The sequence below is a fragment of the Bos indicus genome, chromosome 14 (genome assembly GCF_029378745.1).
Source record: "Bos indicus isolate NIAB-ARS_2022 breed Sahiwal x Tharparkar chromosome 14, NIAB-ARS_B.indTharparkar_mat_pri_1.0, whole genome shotgun sequence".
Classification (NCBI taxonomy): Eukaryota; Metazoa; Chordata; class Mammalia; order Artiodactyla; family Bovidae; genus Bos; species Bos indicus.
In genome coordinates this window covers 46,243,548-46,266,330 of record NC_091773.1, presented here as the reverse complement: position 1 = coordinate 46,266,330, position 22,783 = coordinate 46,243,548, and the positions used below count along the sequence as shown (strand labels likewise).

The window sequence follows — 22,783 nt, the reverse complement described above, 5'->3', positions numbered from 1 at the left end:
GGATGAGAAAGGAGAAGTAAGCAGAGGTTAGATCATGAAGAGGAAGGAAACAAGCTTCATCATACCAGTGATGATGTTTGCTCAGCATGCCTAGGACAGTGCTCAGCCCTACATACATTCATATATTCCATCTGTATTTGTGGAATGAATCAAGCCACATCATACTATCCAGTTGATCATTACTGGTCTTAGTCTGGATTCTGGTTGTAAAGGAAGAGTATACCCAGCTGGGAAGGGACAGCTATTCTTCTCTCCTCAAAGACTACATTTACGATGGCCCTATGGCCATGCCAAGTCTGCCAAGGACCACTACTCACTTTTCAAGGCAGGACATTGCTTCACTATTGTTGATACTAAACTGCCTGATGTGCAACAGCAGGGGTCATGTACACTGAACCCTCATCTGAGAAATGGCCCCTTATTTCAACTTCATTTTTCAACGACATCAGGAATGCCACAAAAAAAGCTTCTTAAGACATGCTTGCAAAGCAGATGTATAAATGCCATTTCCAACTCTTATTCCTAGAAGCAAAGAATCAGGGTGGGTTGGGAGAGAGATGGAGAAGTCACAGCAGAAACAAGGGAAGGCTGAGGGGAAAGATAGGAAGACTTCTTCTAATTGTTTCTTTCTTCTTGATTCTAGGTTAATTTTTTTTAATGCCTCTTACTTTAAATTGAGCATTAATGATGTAAATTTGCCAGGGATCTTACTCTCTAGGGAGAGGAATAGTTTAATAAACCAGATCTAGCAATACTGAATTCTTTGGAGGCAAAAACAGATTTGACTCACAAGAGCCCAGCAGGGTGGCTGACTTTGGAAACATTTTGCTATCGCTCTGCTGGGCACGCTAAGAATGCCTGGTGCTGGCTGACTCCATGCGGGGAGCATACAGATTCAGCTGCTGAAGAGTGATGTGAAATTAAAGACAGAATGAAATGTGTGATCTTATTTAATCACATCTGGTGCTTCAATTTCTCAATAGCAGCACCCTGTTCCACTGTGTCAAATTGGAGAATGACAAAAAAATATATATGACTTATAGCTAGAAGATGGATTAACTCTCTAATGCCTGCCAATCCATTTCAGGGATCTAAAATGCAAATGACAACTGAGTTTTTCTTATAAAGAATTTGGGAGCAATTACCCCTGAATCGACATGATTCAGTTACCATAAACTGAGGAGTACACAGTGAAATGTCACCTCCTAAAAGAGACCCAAAACTCAGGGTCCCAGCTGGGTGATGACTTGGAGAACATTTGTTGTGCAGTAGCTAAGTCATGTCCGACTCTGTGACCCCATGGACTGCAGCATGTCCGGTTCTTCTGTCCTTCACTGACTCCTGGAGTTTGCTTAAATTCTTGTTCATTGAATCAGTGATGCTATCTAACCATCTCATCCTCTGCTGCCTTCTTCTCCTTTTGCTTTCAATCTTTCCCAGCATCAGGGTCACCAAGTAAAAGAACCATTTCAGTCTCTTTTAGGAGTTTACTAAGATATAAATCTGTACTGGAATTGCTATTTAAATTACCCCCACCCCCAATAGCCCCATCCCACCCTCTCACAAAGCAGCTGCTACATTATGGTGACTGGAGGTTTATCCTGAGTAGTGGACACAATACACTGCCATTCTGCAGGACCAGGATGCTTCCTTGGCTAGTCAGATACTTATACTTCATGGCAAGCCAGGTCCTAAAGGTTAGTCAGGTGTTTCATCTAACATAAAAATAGTTATTGCAGTTAAATGCTAAATTCTTCTGGGGTAGGGGGATGCCTTCTACATAATCCCATTTAGCAGCAGAAAGTAAATGCTTCAGTATAATTAGCTTACCATAGCCAGTTTTCTATCCCATTTACAGCGAAGCAAATCAAAAATGAAAACAACTTGACAATGGCTATCTTGGTCCCTTCCATGGAGTGAGCATGCAGAGGCATGCAAACATGTATATGTGTGATCCCAAAGAGGCAGGCAGTTCAGAGAAGATCTGTTCAGAAACTGACTCAATGAAGGGCATTATGTAGGGAGTACACGAACAGATAGTCCAGAATTCAATGTCATGAATTTTCAGAAGCATGGACTTTTAGTATTTTTTTAAAATGAACTCCTATCCTGAGAAAACCATAATTCAAAAAGACACAAGTACTCCAATGTTCACTGCAGCACTATTTACAACAGCCAGGACACAGAAACAACCTAAGTGTCCATCGACAGATGAATGAATAGAGACGATGTGAAACATATACACAACGGAATACTACTCAGCCAGAAAAGGAATGAAACTGGATCATCTGTAGAGATGTGATGGACCCAGAGTCTGTCACACGGAGTGAACTGAGTTCGAAAGGGAATATTGTTTATTAATGCATGCAGCTGGAATCTAGAAAAATTACACGCATGAACTTAGTTCCAGGGCAGGAATAGAGACACAGACATAGGGAATGGACGTTTGGACACGGTGGGGAAGGGGGGGGTAGGATGAATTAGCAGATTTGGCTTGACATAAATACACTGTGTGTGTTAGTTGCTCAGTCTTGACTGACTCTTTGCAACCCCATGGACTACAGCCCACCAGGCTTCTCTGTCCATGGGATTCTCCAGGCAAGAATACTGGAGTGGCTTGCCATGCCCTCCTCCAGGGGATCTTTCCAACCAGGCATCAAACTTCGGTTTCCTGCATTGCAGGCAGATTCTTTATCATCTGAGCCATGAGGGAAGCCCCATAAATACCTTACTATGTGTAAAATCGGAGAGGCAATGGCACCCCACTCCAGTACTCTTGCCTGGTAGCAGCAGCAGCATGTGTAAAATAAATAACTATTTTAGCTATACAAGGATCTGCTGTATAGCACAGGGAGCTCAGCTTGGTACTCCGAAGTTACCTAGATAGGTGGGATAGGGAGAGAGGTGGGAGGGAAGGCCAAGAAGCAGGGGTTGTATGTATGTATATAACTGATTCATTTCATTGCACGCAGAAACTAATACAACATTGTAAAGCAATTATATGCCAATTTAAAAAAAGTAACTTCTACTGCCAGAGATCTGAGTAACTGAAGGCTCTCCTGGTTCCTCTCCTGTTTATGAAAATCCAGAGTTTGTGAGCCATCTTGGCAGCATATACATTACAGTCTACTGCAATCTTCTGATCTCCTAAGACTGAAGGCCACTTGAGGGCAGAAAACCTGGTTTGCTCATCTTTGTCATCCATTTCCAAAGCATATGACACAGTAACTCCACAGCACAGGTTCTCAATAAACAGGTGTGAACGGGACCATTCGCCATTCCAGGTAGCCTTATGCTGGAGAGTAATCAGTCATTTCCCAGTTTATGGAAAAACAAGAGATAAAATGCCACTAGAGGGGGTTAAAGACTGGCAGGTAATCAAGTGAAGTTATATTAAAATTAACTTTCTGATTTTATAAAGATCTGCTGGGTGGGCCCTTTATAGACACTGAATGAGAATTTATAAAAACAAAAGGTTGATGAAAAACAAAGGCCCATTCATTTTGTCATGTGGTATATATATTTCTTTAGACCCTTGAAGAGCTGAAGAAGTTTTGGCAGTTCCTGGCCCCACCCTTTTGTTTGCAGAAGGACAGACAAATCTGACTGGTGATGGTGGGCCATGGCAAGAACCATGGGAGCTGCCTCAGGAGAGGGACGCCTCCTTTTCAGAAGACGCATCTTCAACTTGAAAAGTTGTGAACGCCAGAGATTTTAAGGCTTGTCAGATCTATTTTCAATGTCCAATACGTAGAGTGAGAGTGACATATTTTATCCATTAACGGCACCCCACTCCAGTACTCTTGCCTGGAAAATCCCATGGACGGAGGAGCCTGGTAGGCTGCAGTCATGGGGTCGCTAAGTTGGGCACGACCGAGTGATTTCACTTTCACTATGGATACTATAGACTTTAAACAAGTCTGTAATAATACAGGATATGATTAGTATATGTTAATTGTTCCCTGTTGTATTTTGGATTAAAATAAGCTGGTCTGCTCTGTTTACCTTCTTTTAAGTAGACAAAGCAATGGCTATGACCATGCTTCTCCCTCTTCATGAAACCCTTTGGAGATCTGCCCTTCCTTTTGGAATAAAACCAAAATCCTAACTATGGCTTACACGGCCCTGCAGTGTGATGCTCCTCATCTCTGAGGACCGTCCACCTGTCTCACTAAGCCCTTCTGCTAATTTCTTCTGTTTACCGAGTTCTCCTCAGACCCCGGGCTCTTCCTACCGGCTACACCTCTTGTAAACTTTCCTCTCCCCACTTCTTTGCTTGGTAACTTGTTTATTCTTGGTCACTCCTTTATGAAATCCTTTCCCTGACCCTGTAGCCTTGGTTTTCCCTTATACACTATTACACAGTCACTTCTTCACAACTGTCCTTTCTTAGTTATTTGTGCAATTCTTTCTTTAATGTCTATATTTTGTCCTATATTTTAAGGGTCAGAACAACAGTGAAAATGTATGCCTTGTTCATTGCTATGTCCTCAGCACCTGGTCCAGTTCAAAACAGGTGCTCACAAATAATTACTGAATGATTGAAAGTATCTTTCAACTAGAGCTGACTCTAGGTTTGAAGCATTGGGCACTGTGATGGAGTGGATGGAGGTGTGCTTTGGACAGTGAATATAGCTTCAAAAAGAGGGACGCGTCATTTCAACTCCCTGAGCCTCACTGTCCTTGTCTGATGGCATAATGGCATGAACCCTGCCTTTGAAGGAAGTGAATACATGCGGTGCTACTTGACAAGGATGTTCTGTATTGATCATGGTCACACTGCTGCTAACATTGCCCTGTGTTATGGTTCTAGCCATTATTCCTATTTCTGGAGGAAAAGTCTCACATGAAAGCAAGTTTCCCCACCTTCCTCCTTTCAGAAATCCAAAGAGAAGCAGGAGTAGGGAACTGCCTTGTCTTAGTGCTAAATCAGGTCACCTAAAAAGCCATTCATTAGTATCTAGAAACCTCAAACTGAGGGAAGGCATACAAATTGTCATTCTATGAGTTGATCACAGTTGTTTGGGACCAAGCGGAAGGCATTTTGGGAAAGTCCAACAACATCACTAGATTAGGAAGCCTGGCAACACGGGTGGTGACTGGAAGGAACACGTCCCATGTGGAGCCCCCTCCCCACGACAGTCACAGGGCCCGCTGAGCCACAGTGGGGTGGAAGTGGGGACAGCTGAAGGCTCACCCTTAGCTATTTCCTCTCCTACATGGCTTATTTTTACTTTTAATTTTTTAAATTATGAAGTGTCATTCATGAAAAGGAGTTATGAAAATTATTGAGATTAGATTTAATATATTACTGAAATTATTAAGTTCCCAGGTGACTCACTGGTAAAGAATCAGCCTTTCACAATGCAGGAGATGTGGGTTTGATTCCTGGGTCAGACGATCCCCTGGAGAAAGAAATGGAAACCCATTCCAGTATTCTTGCCTGGAGAATCCCATGGACAGAGGAGCCTGGTGGGCTACAGCCCATGGGGTCAAAAAAGAGTTGAACATGACTTAGATTACATACAAGGAGTTATTAAGTCACATTAAAACTTTAAATGTACAAACATTTAAAATCATTGTCATTAAAAATCAGTATTGCTATTAAAAATAACCATAAAACAAATACTCAAGTGTCACCTACTGATTTTAGCAAGTAGAATGTTAGCAGTGACTTCAAATGTCTGGAGGGCCTTATCCCTGTTCCCCCTCCTCCCCTCCACCTGTGATCATCTGTACTTGAGTTCATTGTTCACTTGCTTTTTAAAAAAATACCTCTATCACCTGTATACATATCTCTAAGTAATGTATTGCTAAGCTCTGCCTGTTTGGAAAGGGATGTGAATCAATCATGCCGCATGGCTTCCATTAGACCCTTGTTCAACTTTGTTTGTGACATTTGTCTACACTGAGGCATATGGCTAATTAGAATTCACTTTCCATTGTGCAAACAGCAAAATTTATTAACCATAACTGCAGATGCATATTGGGCTTATTTCCAGTTTGGGGCTATTATTTGACTTTTTTGTGCATTTACTCCATCATCCAGGGCAAGGGTTCTGGAGGCAGGGCAGTCTGCTGGAAGTGGAGAGAGTCAATTTTATGGAACACTGTGGAATATGCAATGTGGGAAAATAATGCCTATGGCCCACCCACTCAGAACTCCTGTGAAGTGGGGATTCTCTAACCTGTCAGCAATGTGGTCATTCCTAAAGAAACAGGACAAACATTCTGGAACTAGATAGGATACTGCTCCAACTCATGTAAGTTCTACCCAGAGGTAATTCTATCACGTGATCAGATAATTCACGAGAGGTATAGATGCAGCCACGCTAGGCGTACAGAATAGTGGGGAGGGTGAAGTGCACCCAAGATATGGAGAAACAGGTCCTGATGCACGAGTTCCTGCACACGTAGCAGATGCTGAGTAAGGCAAAGTTCTTGCTGGGTCTGCTCATGAAATTGGCTCCTTTCCATTCTCCCGAGGCAACTGAATGACAAAACTTATTATGGAAATGCACATCACACAGCCCTCAAATTAAGAGTGCCTGGGAATGCAGAGAAGTTACCCAAGGTACCAGTGAAGAGTAAGTTATCAAACAGGCCCCCACCAAGGCATGAAAAATGGTTCCACACTACAGACCATAAACATCATCTAAACCCAAGGAAATAAACAACATATGAGGGAAGAATAGACTTTGGAAAAAATTCTCCACAAGAGAAAGACAAAAGTTTAAGAGTAACTACTTTGTATTCTCAAGGTAATTATTCAGAACACAAACTTGCTAAAGGAAAAGTCATAAGGCAACAAATGGAGATAAAAAGGGCTTTTATGAAAAAAATTGTTGTTGTTCAGTTGCTAAGTTGTGTCTGACTCTTTGTGACCCCATGGATTATAGCCTGACAGGCTTCTCTATTCAAGGGGTTTTCCGGGCAAGAATATGAGTGAGTTGCCATTTTTTTCTCTAGGGGATCTTCTCAACACAAGGATCCAACCGATGTCTCCTGTACTGCAGGCAGATTCTTTTCTGAAAAGAATACAAGTAAGCAAATAATTCCACTGTAGAATTTAAAACTGCTGAAAAGCAGTGAAGAGGAGAAATGTTCCTGAATTAAATGGAATTAGACTAGTAGAATAGGCCAGTGGTTCCAAACCTATATGATCACAGAGGGGGAGGATACTTAAAATACATATTCCTAGGGTTACATATGGAGAAGGCAATGGCACCCTACTCCAGTACTCTTGCCTGGGAAATCCCATGGACGGAGGAGCCTGGTAGGCTACAGTCCGTGCGGCCACTAAGAGTCGGACTCGACTGACCGACTTCACTTTCACTTTTCACTTTCATGCATTGGAGAAGGAAATGGCAACCCACTCCAGTTTTCTTGCCTGGAGAATCCCAGGGATGGGGGAGCCTGATGGGCTGCCGTCTGTGGGGTCACACAGAGTCGGACACGACTGACTTGACTTAGCAGTAGCAGGGTTACATATAGGAGATTTTGATTGAGTGGGCCTTTGGTGAAGCTAAGAAATCTGTACTTCAAAAATACCCTGAAATGATTCAGAAAATCAACCTGCTTTAGTAACTATTAAGGTAAGACACTCACCAGAATTTTAGATGTAGCCAGAATTCAGAGAGAGAAAAAAAAAAAAAAAAAATCAGGTACACAGTATATAGCTATGCACAGCGTGAGTAAATGAGGAAGAAATCAGAACCAATGCGAGAGAATCCATTTCAAAAATGTATATTGCCCTAAACAAAGTGAAAATATATCTATAAAATGGGAAAAAACATTTGCAAACCCTATATCTGATAAGAGGTTAATATCCAAAACATTAAGAATTCATACAACTCTATAGAAAAAAAAAACAAATCACCCAGTTTAAAAACGGGCTATGGATCTGAAAGACATTTCTCTAAGGAAGATCTATGAAAAACAGAAGGTACATGAGAAGATGCTCAACATCACTAGGCATTGTTGTTGCCTAGTTGCTAGTCAGTGCAGTCGCTCAGTCGTGTCCGACTCTTGGCGACCCCATGAATCGCAGCACGCCAGGCCTCCATGTCCATCACCAACTCCCGGAGTTCACCCAAACTCATGTCCATCGAGTCGGTGATGCCACCCAGCCCTCTCATCCTCTGTGGTCCCCTTCTCTTCCTGCCCCCAATCCTTCCCAGCATCAGAGTCTTTTCCAATGTCAACTCTTCGTGTGAGGTGGCCAAAGTATTGGAGTTTCAGCTTTAGTCATGTCCAACTCTCTTGTAACCCCATGGACTGTTGCCTTCCAGGTTCTTCTGTCCATAGGATTCTCCAGGCAAGAATACTGGAGTGGGTTGCCATTTCCTTCTCCAGCAGATCTTTCCCAACTGGGATTGAACCTGCGTTTCCTGCATTAGCAGGCAGATTCTTTACTGCTGAGCCACCAGTGAAGTCCCACTAATCATTAGGGAAATGCAAATTAAAACCACAATGAGATTATCACTTCATACCCATTAGAATGGTCATCATCAAAAAGACAAGTGATAACAAATATTGGTGTGGATATAAAGAAAAGGGAATCCTTGCGCACAATGAGTGGGACTATAAATTGGGACAGTTGCTATGGAAAAACAGGATAAAGCCTCCTCAGAAATTAAAACTGCCATATGATCTAGCAACTCTACTTTTGCAAAAATGTATCTATCCAAGGATGGAGGGATAAGGAAATTGTGGTACATATAAACATTGGAATATTAGTGTGCTAGTAGCTTAGTCGTATCCCACTCTTTGTGACCCCATGAACTGTAGCCCTCCAGGCTTCTTTGTCTATGGGATTCTCCAAGCAACAATACTGGAGTGGATTGCCATTCTCTTCTCCAGAGGATCTTCCCAACCCAGGGATCAAACCCAGGTTTCCTGCATTGTACGCAGATTCTTTACTGTTTGAGCTATAGGGAAGCCCATTTATTCAGCTATAAAAAATGAGGAAACACGACCGTTTGTGATGACTCAGATGAATCATGAAGGCATTATGTGAAGTGAAATAGGCATACAGAGATAGACAGATACTCTGTGATTGTACTTATATGTAGAATCAAAAACAGAAAAAGAGAAAAAAATCATAGAGAAGAGACCAGAACTATAGTTATCAGCAGTAGAGGCTGGAGGGAAGGGGATTTGGAAGAAGATGGTCAAAAGGTATGAACTGGAAGTTAAAAGATAAGTAAGTTCTAGGGATGTAATGTACAACATGATTATAGCTAACACCGCTGTATGATATACAAGAAAGCTAAGAGAGTAAATCCTAAGTGTTCTCATCATAAGGAGAAATTTTTTTCTTTTCTTATTGTATCTGTATGAAAAAGTGTATTGTATTTGTATTGAACCAATGTGGAAATCATTTACAATATATGTATTGATATATCCCTGGAGGAGGGAATGGCAACCCTAGTACTGTTGCTTGGAAAATCCCATGCACAGAGGACTTAGCCACGGGCTAAGCCCATGGGGTTGCAAAGAGTAGGACATGACTGAAGGGAGCGAACACACACACACATACACATACATACATCAAACCATCATGTTGTGTGCCTTAAACTTACACAGATGATGTATGTAAATGATTTCTCAATAAAACTAAGCTAGAAAAAAGAATAATAAAATGGGTAAATGTAAACTCCCCAAAAATGGATAGTGAAGAAAAATCTGAGATGGGAAAAAAAAAAAAAAAAAAAAACCCTCTAGTTAAAGTTTTACTGTGGGCTCTGTGCAAACTGAGAAACATTTACATCCACTGAATATTAAGTTTTTTTTTTTAATAAACTTTCTCAAATCCAGGAAAAAGAAATATATCCTGTATACAAGAGAAAGATATCAGTTGAATCTGTCTATGTGTTTTTCAGGGAGAATGGTCATTTCCCAAATTCTATCAGCAATAAAGGAAGGTGAGAAGAAGACATTTTCAGCTGGGAAAAGGCTTTAGAACGCTGATGTGTTCTGTCTTCCCAGGTGGTACTAGTGGTAAAGAACCCACCTGCCAATGAAGGAGAGGTAAAAGATGCAAGTTCGATCCCTGGGTTGGGCAGATCCCCTAGAGAAGGGCATGGCAACCCACTCCAGTATTCTTGCCTAGGAAATCCCATGGACAGAGGACCCTGGCGGACTACAGCCCATAGGGTCACAGAGTCGAACATGTCTGATGCGACTTAGCACGTATGCATATGTTCTCTCTGGTAACTGAGATGAACCAGCAGTATGGATGCTGAGGAAAGCAAACGTCGTTAAATAGCATTGTTTCTAAGGAGAATGTAAATGCTATCTCAAACTTGAAACAAGAGGTCCCATTATGTGACAATCAACAGCTTAACTATTGCAGACTGAGATAAGAAACTTGGAGTAACAAAAAACTGGAAGGAAGGGTGGTATGGTTTGGAGCTGGAGGAAGGAAAAGTGTGAGCATTTTTCATCTGTATATAGGGGTGAGTCAATAGATATTGTTTCATTTTTGACATTAATAATTGAGAAACAGAGGTTTAGAACATAGATTTTAAACATGTCAGTATTATTAAAAAAATCTGATGGTAACAATCAAAAGAACTTTAAACAATTTCCATTACCTTCCAGATTCCTGGAATGGGATGGGGAGAGTGGGAGGGAATCAAAAAAAAACTCATAACATTGAGCAAAACTAGTCACTCTCATATTTTTTAAAAAGGGGGAAGAAACAAAAGAAACCCCCCAAAACTGAAATCAAATGTAAGCTAAGAGAACAGAATAACAAATAATCGGCTTTTATAAATATACATATTTACGAAAGTCTAAAAATATGTGCACCAAAATGGTAACAGTTGTTCCTGCATGGTTGGTTTAGAGTAACTTTAACTTTTAAATTTTTGAACAATTTTTAAAAAAATTTCTGGCAGCAATTACATATTATGTATGCAATTAAAAATAAAATGTACACCGAAAATTCCTCTTCATTCATCTGAATGAACGCTGATCACGAAGCCGCTCATTAAAACTAGAAATGGCCAGCCTGGCTGCAATGGCTGAGATTGGCATTTGCTGTGATTATGCAACTTGTTTCACTAATTTGACTCATTTCCCCAAACAGGATGCACAGGTGGCGTTCATTTATTTAGTCACAACACTAATTACTCTTTACAACTGTGCTCTTCCCTGGTTTTCTCAGTATAACCATTGCAGTAGTAGCAAAGCACCCTTGGGTGCTTGCTTGTGTGTGTGCTAAAGGTGTGGGACCTTGGCTGCTAGCCCAGTGAGACTGGGTCCTCAGCTGTGCGGTCAGTCCCTGTGAGGCTATTAAGGCTCTCTTGTTATATGTCAGCTCCTTAGCAACATACACCTTTTTTTTTTTTTTTTAAGATTTTTTTTCTTTTAATGCAGATCATTTTTAAAGTCATTCTTGAATTTGTTACAACATTGCTTCTGCATTATGTTTTGGTTTTTTTCGACCCCCAAGGCATGTGGGATGATCTCAGCTCCCTGACTAGGGATTGATCCTGCTCCCCCTGCATTGGGAGGGGGTCTTATTCACTGATCTTCCAGAGAAATCCCAGCACCATTCACTTTTATCTGCCGTCCAGTCTCAGCCCTCATATTTGCACCCACCACAAAACTTAGCCCCACAGGTGAAAGTCGCTCAGGCATGTCCAACTCTTTGCAACCCCATGGACTGTAGTCCGCCAGACTCCTCTGTCCATGGAATTCTCCAGGCCAGAATACTGGAGTGGGTAGCCATCCCTTCTCCAGGGGATCTTCCCATCTCAGGGATCAAACCCAGGTCTGCCACATTGCAGGCAGATTCTTTACTGTCTAAGCCACGAGGGAAGCCCAGAAATACTGGAGTGGGTAGCTATCCCTTCTCTAGGGGATCTTCCTGACCCAGGGATTGAAACGGGCTCTTCTGCATTGCAGGCAGATTATTTACCAGCTGAGCTACCTTACTTCTGGCCATACTGAGCAAGTCCTTTCTTGTATCTGGCTGCCATGCCTGGAATGCTTTGCTACGTTAAGGCTGCTCCGAGGGTCCACGGCCTCCTCTGCCTATCCCCTTAATTTCCTGTATATTGTGACTGCTTTTAGTTGTCTCTTCTGTTGAGGAAATGTCTCTAACCACATGGCATGCCTGCAGGCAGGGAAATATGGTGTTTGCATCCAGCAGGAGCACAGTGCCTAAAACGTACAAAGTGTTCAACAGATACTTCTGTGTGGAAAGCGCCTCTGAGCTGCTTCCCTTCAGCCTCTTCTTCCCTTGCTCATACCTTGCTTTACTGCTTCTCATGAGAACCTGAAACTGAGTTCCCCTAAAACTGAGTTCCCTTTGAAACTTTATTCCCTTTCTTGTCCTGTTCCCCTCAGGACTGAGGGATATCAAAGAAAAGGTAGGGGGGACTGAAAACTAGCAAGACCCTGTGGGCACCAGTCTTCCCATTTTCCCCCTTTTCTTCTGTGACATTCTCTGACTTCCAAAGAGCAGACTCAAGCAGTTAATGATTAGAACAACAATCATAGGCCTTCAAGTTCATCTTGAAGGGATAAAGTTAACAATCTGATGCCCTTCCCTGCAAAACCCAGCAGAGGATGGTGACTTCATGCTGACCACAAGCACACACACCCCAGACTGCTTGGAATGATTGAGATTCCTGAAACATCACCCAGTTACCTCACTATCTACCAATCAGGAAAAGGACCAGGAGCTGATCACCCACCCTGAGACTCTCACCTCTAACATTGGCTTTAAAACCCTAGAAAGCCATCGAAAGTTTGGGTATTTTGAGCATGAGTTGCTTACTCTCCTTCCTTGGTAAATAAACACCGTGTTTTCCTTCACCACAACCCGGTGTCGGTAGATTGGGTGAGTGAAGCCAAGTTTGGTTCGGTAACAATTTTAGGGTCTAAGAAGCAGAGTTTGGCGAAGCATGTTCCCTGAGCTTCTGAGCTCCACAGAGCCACTCTCCCAGTGCACAGATGAGATTTTTATGCAACAAAATAAGCTGGCAAGAGTTCAACGGCAGGGTGGCCGTGGCCAGCTCCACCCTCATGGAAGAGTCCAGCTGGCTTGTGCTTCCATCCATCCATCTCCTACCCGAAGCTCCATCTTTCTCTGGAAAGAAGCTGGCATCAGGCTTGTTCAGCTTTCTGCATCATGATCACAAGTGGGTCTCTCCTGACAGAGAGGGAAGGTTCACGAAGACCTGACACTGAAATTGAATACTCCCGAGTTGAAGAGTGACCTCATCCAGCCTTGTCTTTTAGAATATCATCAAGTGATAATCCTTTTGTTTTACAACTTACAAATGAAGGACAAAATAAAGTGTCTTATGGTCACGCTGGGTCAGGGGAGTCCTGAAAAGAGTGGACCACACTTAAAAGGCATCTGAGTCACTAGCAGCTCAAGAGACCCTCTGAAGAACTGGAGTTTATGCATTTTACTTGCCTCTCACCTCCTCTCTGATCACTGGCCCCCCTTGACTTCTACTAGGTCACCTCTACTCAAATCACACTGTACTCAGAGTCCAAATAGCCCATCACTATGCCTCTGGTGTGTGTCCCATTCCTTCATGCCCATTCTGCAAACCAACAGTCATCCTTCAAGACGGTGCCCAAATGCCAACTCTTCTGCAAAGCTCTCTTTTTTAAAAATAATTTTATTTATTCATTCATTTATTATTGGCTGTGCTGGGTCTTTGTTGCTGACAGGCTTTTCTCTAGTTGTGGTAAGCAGGTTTCTCATTGCAGTGGCTTCTCTTTTTAAAGAGCATGGGCTCTAGGGTGCACAGGCTTCAGTAGTTGTAGCTTCCGGGCTCTAGAGCACAGGCTCAGCAGTTGTGGCCCATGGGCTAATTGCTCAGTGGAACATGGAATCTTCCCAGATTAGGGAATGAACCTGTGTCTCCTGCATTGGCAGGTGGATTCTTTACTGCTGAACCACCAGGGAAGCCCTGCAAAGCATTCTTGAATGACTTTGGCCACAGACATAGAAACATGGTATTGGGGCAGCCATTAGTACTATGCTATTGCATTAGAATTGATCTGTATTTATATCTCCATTTATGCTTTTATTCAACAACTAGATATTGGCTAAGTGACATGAGTGGGTGAGCTCTTTGAGGATAGAACCTGTGCCTGTCATCCCTGTGACCCTAGACCTCAGCTCTGCACCTGTGTAAGTTATGAGCACATTCCATAAAAAAGATGGAAAGATAAAGCCTAGCTCTTTGATATTCAGGAATGACTAGGCTCATTTTATAACAGAGAGGAGCCCACCTTTGTATCTAACATATGTAAAGAAGATACCACAGTTTTACTTTTTTAAAAAATAAATTACCCTTACTGTCAGGAATTTCTTCTCAAATCTAGTTTGAACTGCACCTCCCATAATTTGAGTCTCCCCTTGATCCTCCCTTGCCTTGAAAATGACAAAATGTTGCTCTCCGTCACCATTCCAATATTTGAAAATTATTCTAAAATTTTCTCAGCTAGTCCCAACTAACAAAAATATGTGATGTTAAGTCCAGGTTCAATGCAGGATACAGGATGCTTGGGGCTGGTGCACTGGGATGACCCAGAGGGATGGTACGAGGAGGGAAGTGGGAGGGGGGTTCAGGATGGGGAACACATGTACACCCGTGGCAGATTCATGTTGATGTATGGCAAAACCAATACAATATTGTAAAGTAATTAGCCTCCAATTAAAATAAATAAATTTAAATTAAAAAAGAAATTGCCAACGTATAAATGTAGGATCTTTCTACACTTCTGAAGATCTTATTTTAATTTCCCTTAGTTATCTTTCATCATTTCCATTGTGGAGGTTTTCCACATCTTTGTTCAAAGTTTTTCCAATAAATTTATTATTTAAAAAAAAAGAATCTCAATTAACTTCATTCTTATAGAGTCCCATTTTCAAGCCTAGATATCCTTGACAAATACCTTTCTCCTGGGGACTGGAAGTCTTTGCATCACATGTCACTGTTGTGGGACCAAAAGCTTCCTAGGTTCGGTAAAGGCACAGCCTTAGTTAGAGGAAGAGACCTCCTAGATCTAAGAAGAGCGTACGGGCCTCAAAGACCCTTTACCTATTGTGCGGCATTCTTGATGTGGCTGTTAGGGCCCTTGTGGTTGTCTTGTCCATTTTCCTCCAGGCTTTCCCTCCCTTTCTTTTGTGCACGTGACTTTGCAACTCTGCACTATGACACGTTTCCCTGATCTGCTGGGTTTGAGGCTGTTTTTCCAAGTAATTGTCTTTCTGAAACACCTGAGGGGCTGGCCACAAATTACTTTGTCCTGAATCCCAAGTATTAATATAATGTCAAGGAGGACCTGCCAGAAGATTTTCAGGATTTACTGTCCCACAACTTAGTGTGTTATGGGTTGAAACGTGTCTCCCCCAAATTAATACATCAAAGTCCGAATTCCCATCAGGTCAGAGTGTGAGACCTGATTTGGTGGTGTAGATGGAATGATGTAAAAGATGAGGTCACACTGGAACAGTGTGGCCTCCAATCCAAAATGACTGATGTCCTTATAAAAGGGAAAACTGGGAGAGGCGTCTGAAGACTGGCGTTACCCTGCCATACAAGAAGCTACCAGAGAGGTAGGAGAGGGGCCCCGAACAGAGCTTTCCTGATGCCTTCACGTGGATATTTGTTGTTCTAAGCTACCCAGTTTTGGGCACTTTGTTAAACTAACACATCATGGGATACACTACCTGCTTGCTTAGTTTATCTGGCTACTCTGAAGGGGGCAAGAATGTTTCCCTTTAAAATTTATATCGAATGTTCAAGTTATATCATGCTACCTACTCCCCTGGGAATGATTAGACTTGGACATTGTCCTCGGCCCTGAGGAGGACAGCAGTGAGAATGTAGCAGGAGGGACTGGCTGGGATAAGGAGGAAGAGAGAAGGAACAGCACATAGATCTCCACTCCCTCAAAATCTCCTAATATATGCAGACTGGTGTTTATTTGCATATTACAAATTAGTTACGGTTTGGCAAGATCAATAATCTGCTCATAATCACACACCCAGAGAGTAACTGCACAGACACTGGAATCCAGCTCTGTCCAACTCCAAAGGCATACCAGGATTTTCCTTCTGGGGAAAGTAACCGAACATCAGGATGTTACCAAAGAAAACTGACCACTATCATTTTCTTATCTTGTATGGGTAGGTTGTGATTGTTTTATCTGAAGTCAAGCATATGGACAAAAACAATCTTTCCAAGTTCTTTTTCAGTCTACGATGTTTTGTTGCTGTTCAGTTGCTTAGTCATGTCCGACTCTTTGCAATGCCATGGACTGCAACATGCCAATCATTGGTGTCTTTCACTATCTCTCAGCGTTTGCTCAAATGCATGTCCATTGAGTTGGTGATGCTATCTAACCATCTCATCCTCTAGGATGCTTATGGCTACAGAACAGTCTTCATGAATGGAGGAAGAAGGAACTTCATGCTTCAGAAATTTTTTCCATGTAGTCCTCATTTGAGAGTTCAGCTCTCTGGACTAAGGGACAAGACTATGCAACCAAGAGGGTCCTTAATCATTGCTGGCTTGGGACCAGTAATCCATGTTACATGCTGGTTTTGCCTTTACACACCAGTGTCTCTTCCACGTTTTGAGTTCCAAGGAACTGAGTGATTTCAGACCTCTTAGAAGCAGAGAGACCAAGCACGCTATCTTGATACGCTTTCTTTAACCTCATTTCACCTTCTAGTCACCTCCTGCAGATTAAGTAATAAAACTTTTTATTCACTACTCATCTAAAGACAGGGAGGGATCTTGGGCCATAAGAGTCCAGATTTAAACAAAATCACCAGGGATGGAGGGTCACAGAGGAAACACTCATCACAGTTAAGAGCAATGCACAGACCAACGGAAAGTGGTAAAACTTAAAAGAATAGAAACAAAACTAGCAAGCAGGCTCTACTTTCAGAAATATGAAAGTTCTTCCCCTTTGAAACTGGAGCTCTGCAGTTAGAACTGCTGATGAGGTTCATGGGTCAGTGCCACGGTAATTACAAGCTAATCACCACTTACTAGCAACAGTTTCTGTACTTGCTCTTTAATTTAAAAAGAAAAAACTTTATTTTTTATAATTGTACCTAATTATCAAGACAGTGAGTTTGTGATTACTTTGGATTCCAATGATGGGATGATGAAAAAGCTATGCTTTAAAACAGAAAGTGGCCCTTGATAAAGATGACATTTTCTTCTCAAAGCATTAAGATATTGATATTTTTAAACTGTGAGGGATGGGAAAGACTTTGGGTTTGCAGCGTTGTTGCTTTTACCTTTCCTTGTGGGATTTCTACTTGAAGGAGCTCAGAGTCTACTGAAGACAGGAAATTAACTACTGCTTAGGTATTTCACCAGGTTCTACTAACAAACAAAGTCATTTCCACCTGTGGGGATCAGCCTCCCTGGGCTAGAACACAAGTCTACTGCTTGGAAATTAACCAGATCCTGGCATCACTCTGACAAATTCCTGACATCCTTGTGGTCTTGCTATGTAACACACAAAAAAAGAAATCTTTCAAAAGTCCAAAACATGGTAAGCAACGCTCCATACAATGTTGATCTTATCAATATATTGTCACTGATACTCAAGCTCCCCAGGAGAGTAAAGAACAAGAAGCCACTTATCTTTAAACAAAGGTCTTTGCCTCCTCTATCTCCCACCTCCAAAAGTCCTCAGTATAAAGAAAGAAAAAGAGAAAAAAGGCATGAGCTGACACTTCGCCAAACTCACTTGGGGTGGAAAACAAAAGGCAATTCCTCAAAGGCTCTGTGGGCCAGGCTGATGAAAATCAGTGACTTCCTCATCACTCTTCACACACAAAACAACTCTGGTGTTTGCCTTGAACTTTTCAGCTCTGGCTGCAGCTCTGAGGGTTAGTGTGATGAAGCAGTCTTGCTGCTGCTTCTGGAGTCTCTGTCAGCAAAGCCTGATGGAACGATGCGTTAGTGATTCTGTTCCTGCTTTTCTGACAGGTCCCTGAGGGGGCTTCTGAGTAATTGTGCCTGGCCTTCCACAGCTCTAATGGGACATACCTCCCTTCTTCCTCCTCCCACCAAAGCTAAGACCTCAACCCAGCACGGGGAAGCTGTCTATTTAGGGTGAGTGGTTGGCAGCCTCCTGCCCTATTCTGGGCTCTTCTGAACCGTGTTTCCTTGAAGCTTGTCATTCCATCAGGATATGGGTATAACAGTAGCTCGATACAGACAGAATGATGTTTCTGAATAAAAGAATGTGCTACCTAGGAGGCATAACCAGTATTTAATTTGCTGCCTGTGTTCGATAGACTGTGAGCTCCTCAAGGGCAGGAGCCGTGTCTCATTTGTCTTTGTAGCCTCAGTCACTAACACACGTTCATTTGTTCATTCATTTACTCAAAGCTATTTACTGAGAGCTGGAGATACAAGATGAGAAAGGCACAGGCTTCTACAAAGAATTAGATACTTCTTTTGCCCCACAGGCTGGACTGCCATGGAATAAATATATCTTCTAATATGTTACAAGACAAAAATATCCCTCAAAATAAGTAATACAAAAGCAGAGCTATCTTACTCCTAGGCTCCTCGAATGTCAAAGATGAACAGGTCCTGCTTTTACCGATAAGGAAGGCAACTCTCAGGAAGAGCTGACCAATCCTTGATCTTGCGCTCTCTTCACCTTGAGCAAGGTGGCCCACGGAAGATAAAGCACTTCAAGCAGAAATTTCCATTGCTCCCTGCAGCCCTCCTGCCCTCAGAACCCAATTTTGTCATGTATATACATTTATCTTTAATATTCTAATTTTCTAAAGTTCACATAACTTGAGGAGATCTCCAGACTGGTTTAAATAAGGATTGAGAACCCAAATTCCCACAAGAGCCAGAATGTAAAATGACTTTGAGAAAGTAAGGCCAGGGGAAAGAATGAAGGTGAGAAGAGAGCAGAGAAGAAATACAGGCTCTTGTTTTAGTTCTCTACTCCAAATAGATGGCTTGAGGCAAGGAGTTTCCTCTTGCCCATGCTTTTGTTGGGTAGGAATTCAAAAAGGGCTCAGGTGGGTGGTCCATCCTTGATCCATATGATGTCCCCTTACGGGGGTGGAGGGTACATTTCCAAGATGGCTTCTTCAGCCACGTGTCTGGCATCTGGGTGATCCTTTTTCGGGGGGCAGGGTGTGCCACACAGGGCTTGTAGGATCTTAGTTCCTGGACCAGGGATTGAATCCACACTCTTGGCTGTGAAAGCTTGGAGTCCTAAGCACTGGACCATCAGGGAATTCCTTCTTGGGTGCTCCCTGACCTTTATTTTTCTCCACGTGAAGTCTTTTCTAGAACATCTTCCTGTGGCTTGGGCTCCGCACAGCACGGTGATCTCAGGGCAGGTGCGCTTGTTTTGTGGGTACACTTGGACAAGTGTGGGAACTAGATACTGCCAGTTTCTGCCACATGATAATGGTCAGAGCAGTCACTCAGCTTTCAAGGGGAGGATACCCAAGCACCACCTCTCAGAAAGAGGAATGTTAGAGAATCTCCAAATGTCTTTAGTGTGCCGCAGTCTATTTCAAAGAACGGCCACTAGGTACCAGGCTGTTGCATTGGTGGATGTGGTCCCATATGAAAAAGTTAAAAAATTTTAAGTAGAAGATGGAAATTTATATTTAAAATATAAATATTTTAAATTATTAGCTTTATGAGTTAATTCAAATTAATTAATGAAATTAATTCACATTTTCTGAAAAACTCTGTTGTCAAATATGCATGTTGGCAGATTCTGGCCGTGCCCAACACTATGCATGCTGGGCTTCATGCACTAAAAGAAATTCTTATAAAGGAGCTTTAGGAAAATGCTGACATGTATTTGGATATTTTCTGCCTATAACTGAAAATTAAGATCTCAAGGGCGTTTTATCATCTTTGACAACAGAATTTTACTGAAAACACACCAGTAGGTAAATGAGGGATCTTCCTATATAACTCTATCATGACCCACAAGAGAAAACTGAATGTCTCCTATTCTGAGAATTCCCTTCTCCCATGTCTATCTTGGTCAAAACATAGTTTGATGAAATGTAGAGTGATTTCCATTTCTTGTTGAATTTGACTCAGAACCAGAGATACAAGATATGATGGCGGTAATGACTTCATGTCTCAAAGCAAAGAAAAACAAAAAGTTCAGAAACCAAGTAAGAAGTCACTGATATAAATGGTCCAAGTTCCATATGAGTACGTTTTAAACTGTAGTGACTGACTCACCTTCTGAGTCAGGAGAATCAGGGGATGTTGCAAGACTCAGCACTTTTGAGTCAAAATTCCATTTTTGAGTCAAAACTCCAGATGATTCTGAACCACATTGTGAAAGTCGCTCAGTTGTGTCTGACTCTTTGCGACCCCATGGACTGTACAGTCCATGGAATTTTCCAGGCCAGAATACTGGAGTGGGTAGCCTTTCCTTTCTCCAGGGGATCTTCCCAACCTCGGGTCCAAACTCAGTTCTCCTGCATTGCAGGTAAATTCTTTACTAGCTGAACCACAAGGGAAGCCCTAACCACACTGCTAGTACTCAATTATGGGGGAAGGTTTTGGAGAGAAAGCTGGGCATAGCTAAAGTATGAATCATGACCGCCCCCCCGCTCTTTTTTAACGCTTACCATATGATTTTAATGGCTTTCTCAATGAACACAAGCATTCATAAAGTTCAATTTCAAATGTCTAATTACATAGTTAATGAAGTTACTCATTTTTGTCAGATCAGTAACCTGGTACCTTATTTGCTTAAAAGGGATTGAGCAATCTATTAACTCCAACAACAAGGAAATGTGCAATTGAAATCTAGCATTGTTCATGCATGATTATTGTCTCAACAGGCAGAAATCTGTTGTGAACAAAGCTGGAGATCAGCAAAGCCCAGATTTAATTGGATGGAGAACCAAAGTTGCACTGCAGTTTGCCAAGAAAGTAAAATGTGCATCTATCAAGGGTGGTTCTAAACTCTGAAAGGTCTTGATTTCTAGATTGATGAATCACACCTCCTTTTATGAGCTGGTAGCTGTGGCAGTAATGGGGCCAAGAGAAGAGTGTGGGCTCCATCTGCCTGACTCAGTGGGGAAAATGTGCTTGGAGTGGCAGGCAGGGTTTCTAAGCCTGGATTAGCATTCGCTGGCTAACTTAGCTCAGGCAAGTCATCCCTTCCTTGTGGCTTCCATTTCCTCTTCTGTATGATGAGGAGGGCCAGCGGGGGTTATAACAATGGGGAGCACAACTGTCCACAAGCCATACCTGAGATGGAGCCTGCTCACCCAGACCACCCTGATCTCCACTCAGCCCTGGCCTCCTAGTCCTCCTCTGTTCAGCCCTGCCCACCCCCCACCCCCCACCCCCAATCCTTCTCTGCTCAGCCACATCGAACAGAATGGAGCTAACACCTGGGTTGAGACCAAATCTGTAGCCCTGGAAGAGGATCTCTGAGGTCTCCTCCTGCTTGCGTGCAAATTAGGGTTTGGGAGGGAGAATCAGGTAAAAAGAAACCACAAACGGTAGTTTTGGAGGAGGGAAAATACTTTTAGGGGCAGGAATTGTCCTGGAATAGAAACATGCAATCTGAGAAGGGGTTGGGGGGAGCACACAGCTTGCCAGCGAATTTTAGACCCATCCTGGTTATCACGGTGATGGAGGTCTAGGTGTAGTCATCTTCAGCGAATTCTAGCAGGACAATTGGCTTTGGGGAAAGCAGGGCTGGGATTAGGGTGAGCAAAATCATGGACAGACACATGCATGAACCTGGGCATGGGGGCCTCCCTTATATTTTGCACCAGGCCCCTCATGCACCTCACCCTAGTCCCAGCCCTGAAGAGGTTGCATTATAGGACGATGGTGCTGCAGGCTTGTGTGAAGTTGTCACCTATTTCACAGACCCCTGGGGGCTGAGTGGGAGTGGGTCTTGCAGGAGGGGAAATACAGATGGATCAGCTCAGAGTAGGCCAGGGCTTCCACAGATCTAATTTACTAAAGGGCATTTGGTATTAAGGGGAAAGGCTTTGGATCGGTGTTGGGTTAGCTGTGTAACTGCGGTCAAGTTACTTAACCTCTTTAAGTCTCAGTGTTCAAGTCTTTCAAATGAGAGTAAGATGGTCTTCTAAGCAGGAATGCTGTGCAGAGAAGGCATGCATGGCACCTGGCAGACAGTACTCCATCATTACATGGAAAGTCTTCTTTCCAGCCTCCATTCCACCCTGAGTGTCAGGAAATGAAACAAAACAGGGACAGCAAGCTTCTTGCCAAAAATGGATGTGGAAATGCACATCCTTGGGCAGAGGAAGCCTAGCAGGTCTTGACACGCACTGTTGGCTTTCTGAGTCACCACTGCTTTCTCTTGTAACACCTCCCATCCCCCCATCCTGCTCAGGTTGGACTTGATCGGAGATGGATGGTACAATGCCAGGATCTCGCCCACTAGGAAAATTCTCCCAGTGCTGCTCCAAGGCCAAAATTCCAGGAAAAACCTTTATGAATTCTGTGTCATAGGCCTGCTTAGTAAGAATTACAGCTACCAGTTAGTTATGTGATCAGCATGTGCATGGCCCCTGCTGGGAATCTATGAACATTATCCACATCAGCCCTTCCTCATCTCAGTCTAAGATGAGGAAATAGAAGCGAACATGTTTCATGACTATAGAAATGGACTAGGAACTCAATCTGTTCCTGAGTTCTTAATCACTATTTGCTACTGAAGCATCATCATTCTGGAAATGCAAAGAACCCAAGAAGAGTTCGTTATTTGCAGAGAG

The 22,783-nt window shown here is 42.7% G+C and overlaps 1 protein-coding gene across 5 annotated transcripts in view; it reads right to left on the bottom strand.

Annotated features, from left to right (window-relative positions):
• The window catches only part of SAMD12 (sterile alpha motif domain containing 12), a 448,904-nt gene that overhangs the window by 138,247 nt on the left and 287,874 nt on the right, over window positions 1-22,783 (bottom strand). Inside the window, exon 5 of one of the 5 annotated variants that reach the window (XM_070802751.1) lies at window positions 2,799-5,405. The exons of the other annotated variants lie outside the window; for them this stretch is intronic. Coding sequence (XP_070658852.1) covers window positions 5,338-5,405 — 68 coding nt within the window. The 3' untranslated portion in view covers window positions 2,799-5,337. Of the gene's footprint in view, window positions 1-2,798; window positions 5,406-22,783 lie in introns of those variants that run through there. 5 annotated transcript variants of the gene reach the window in all.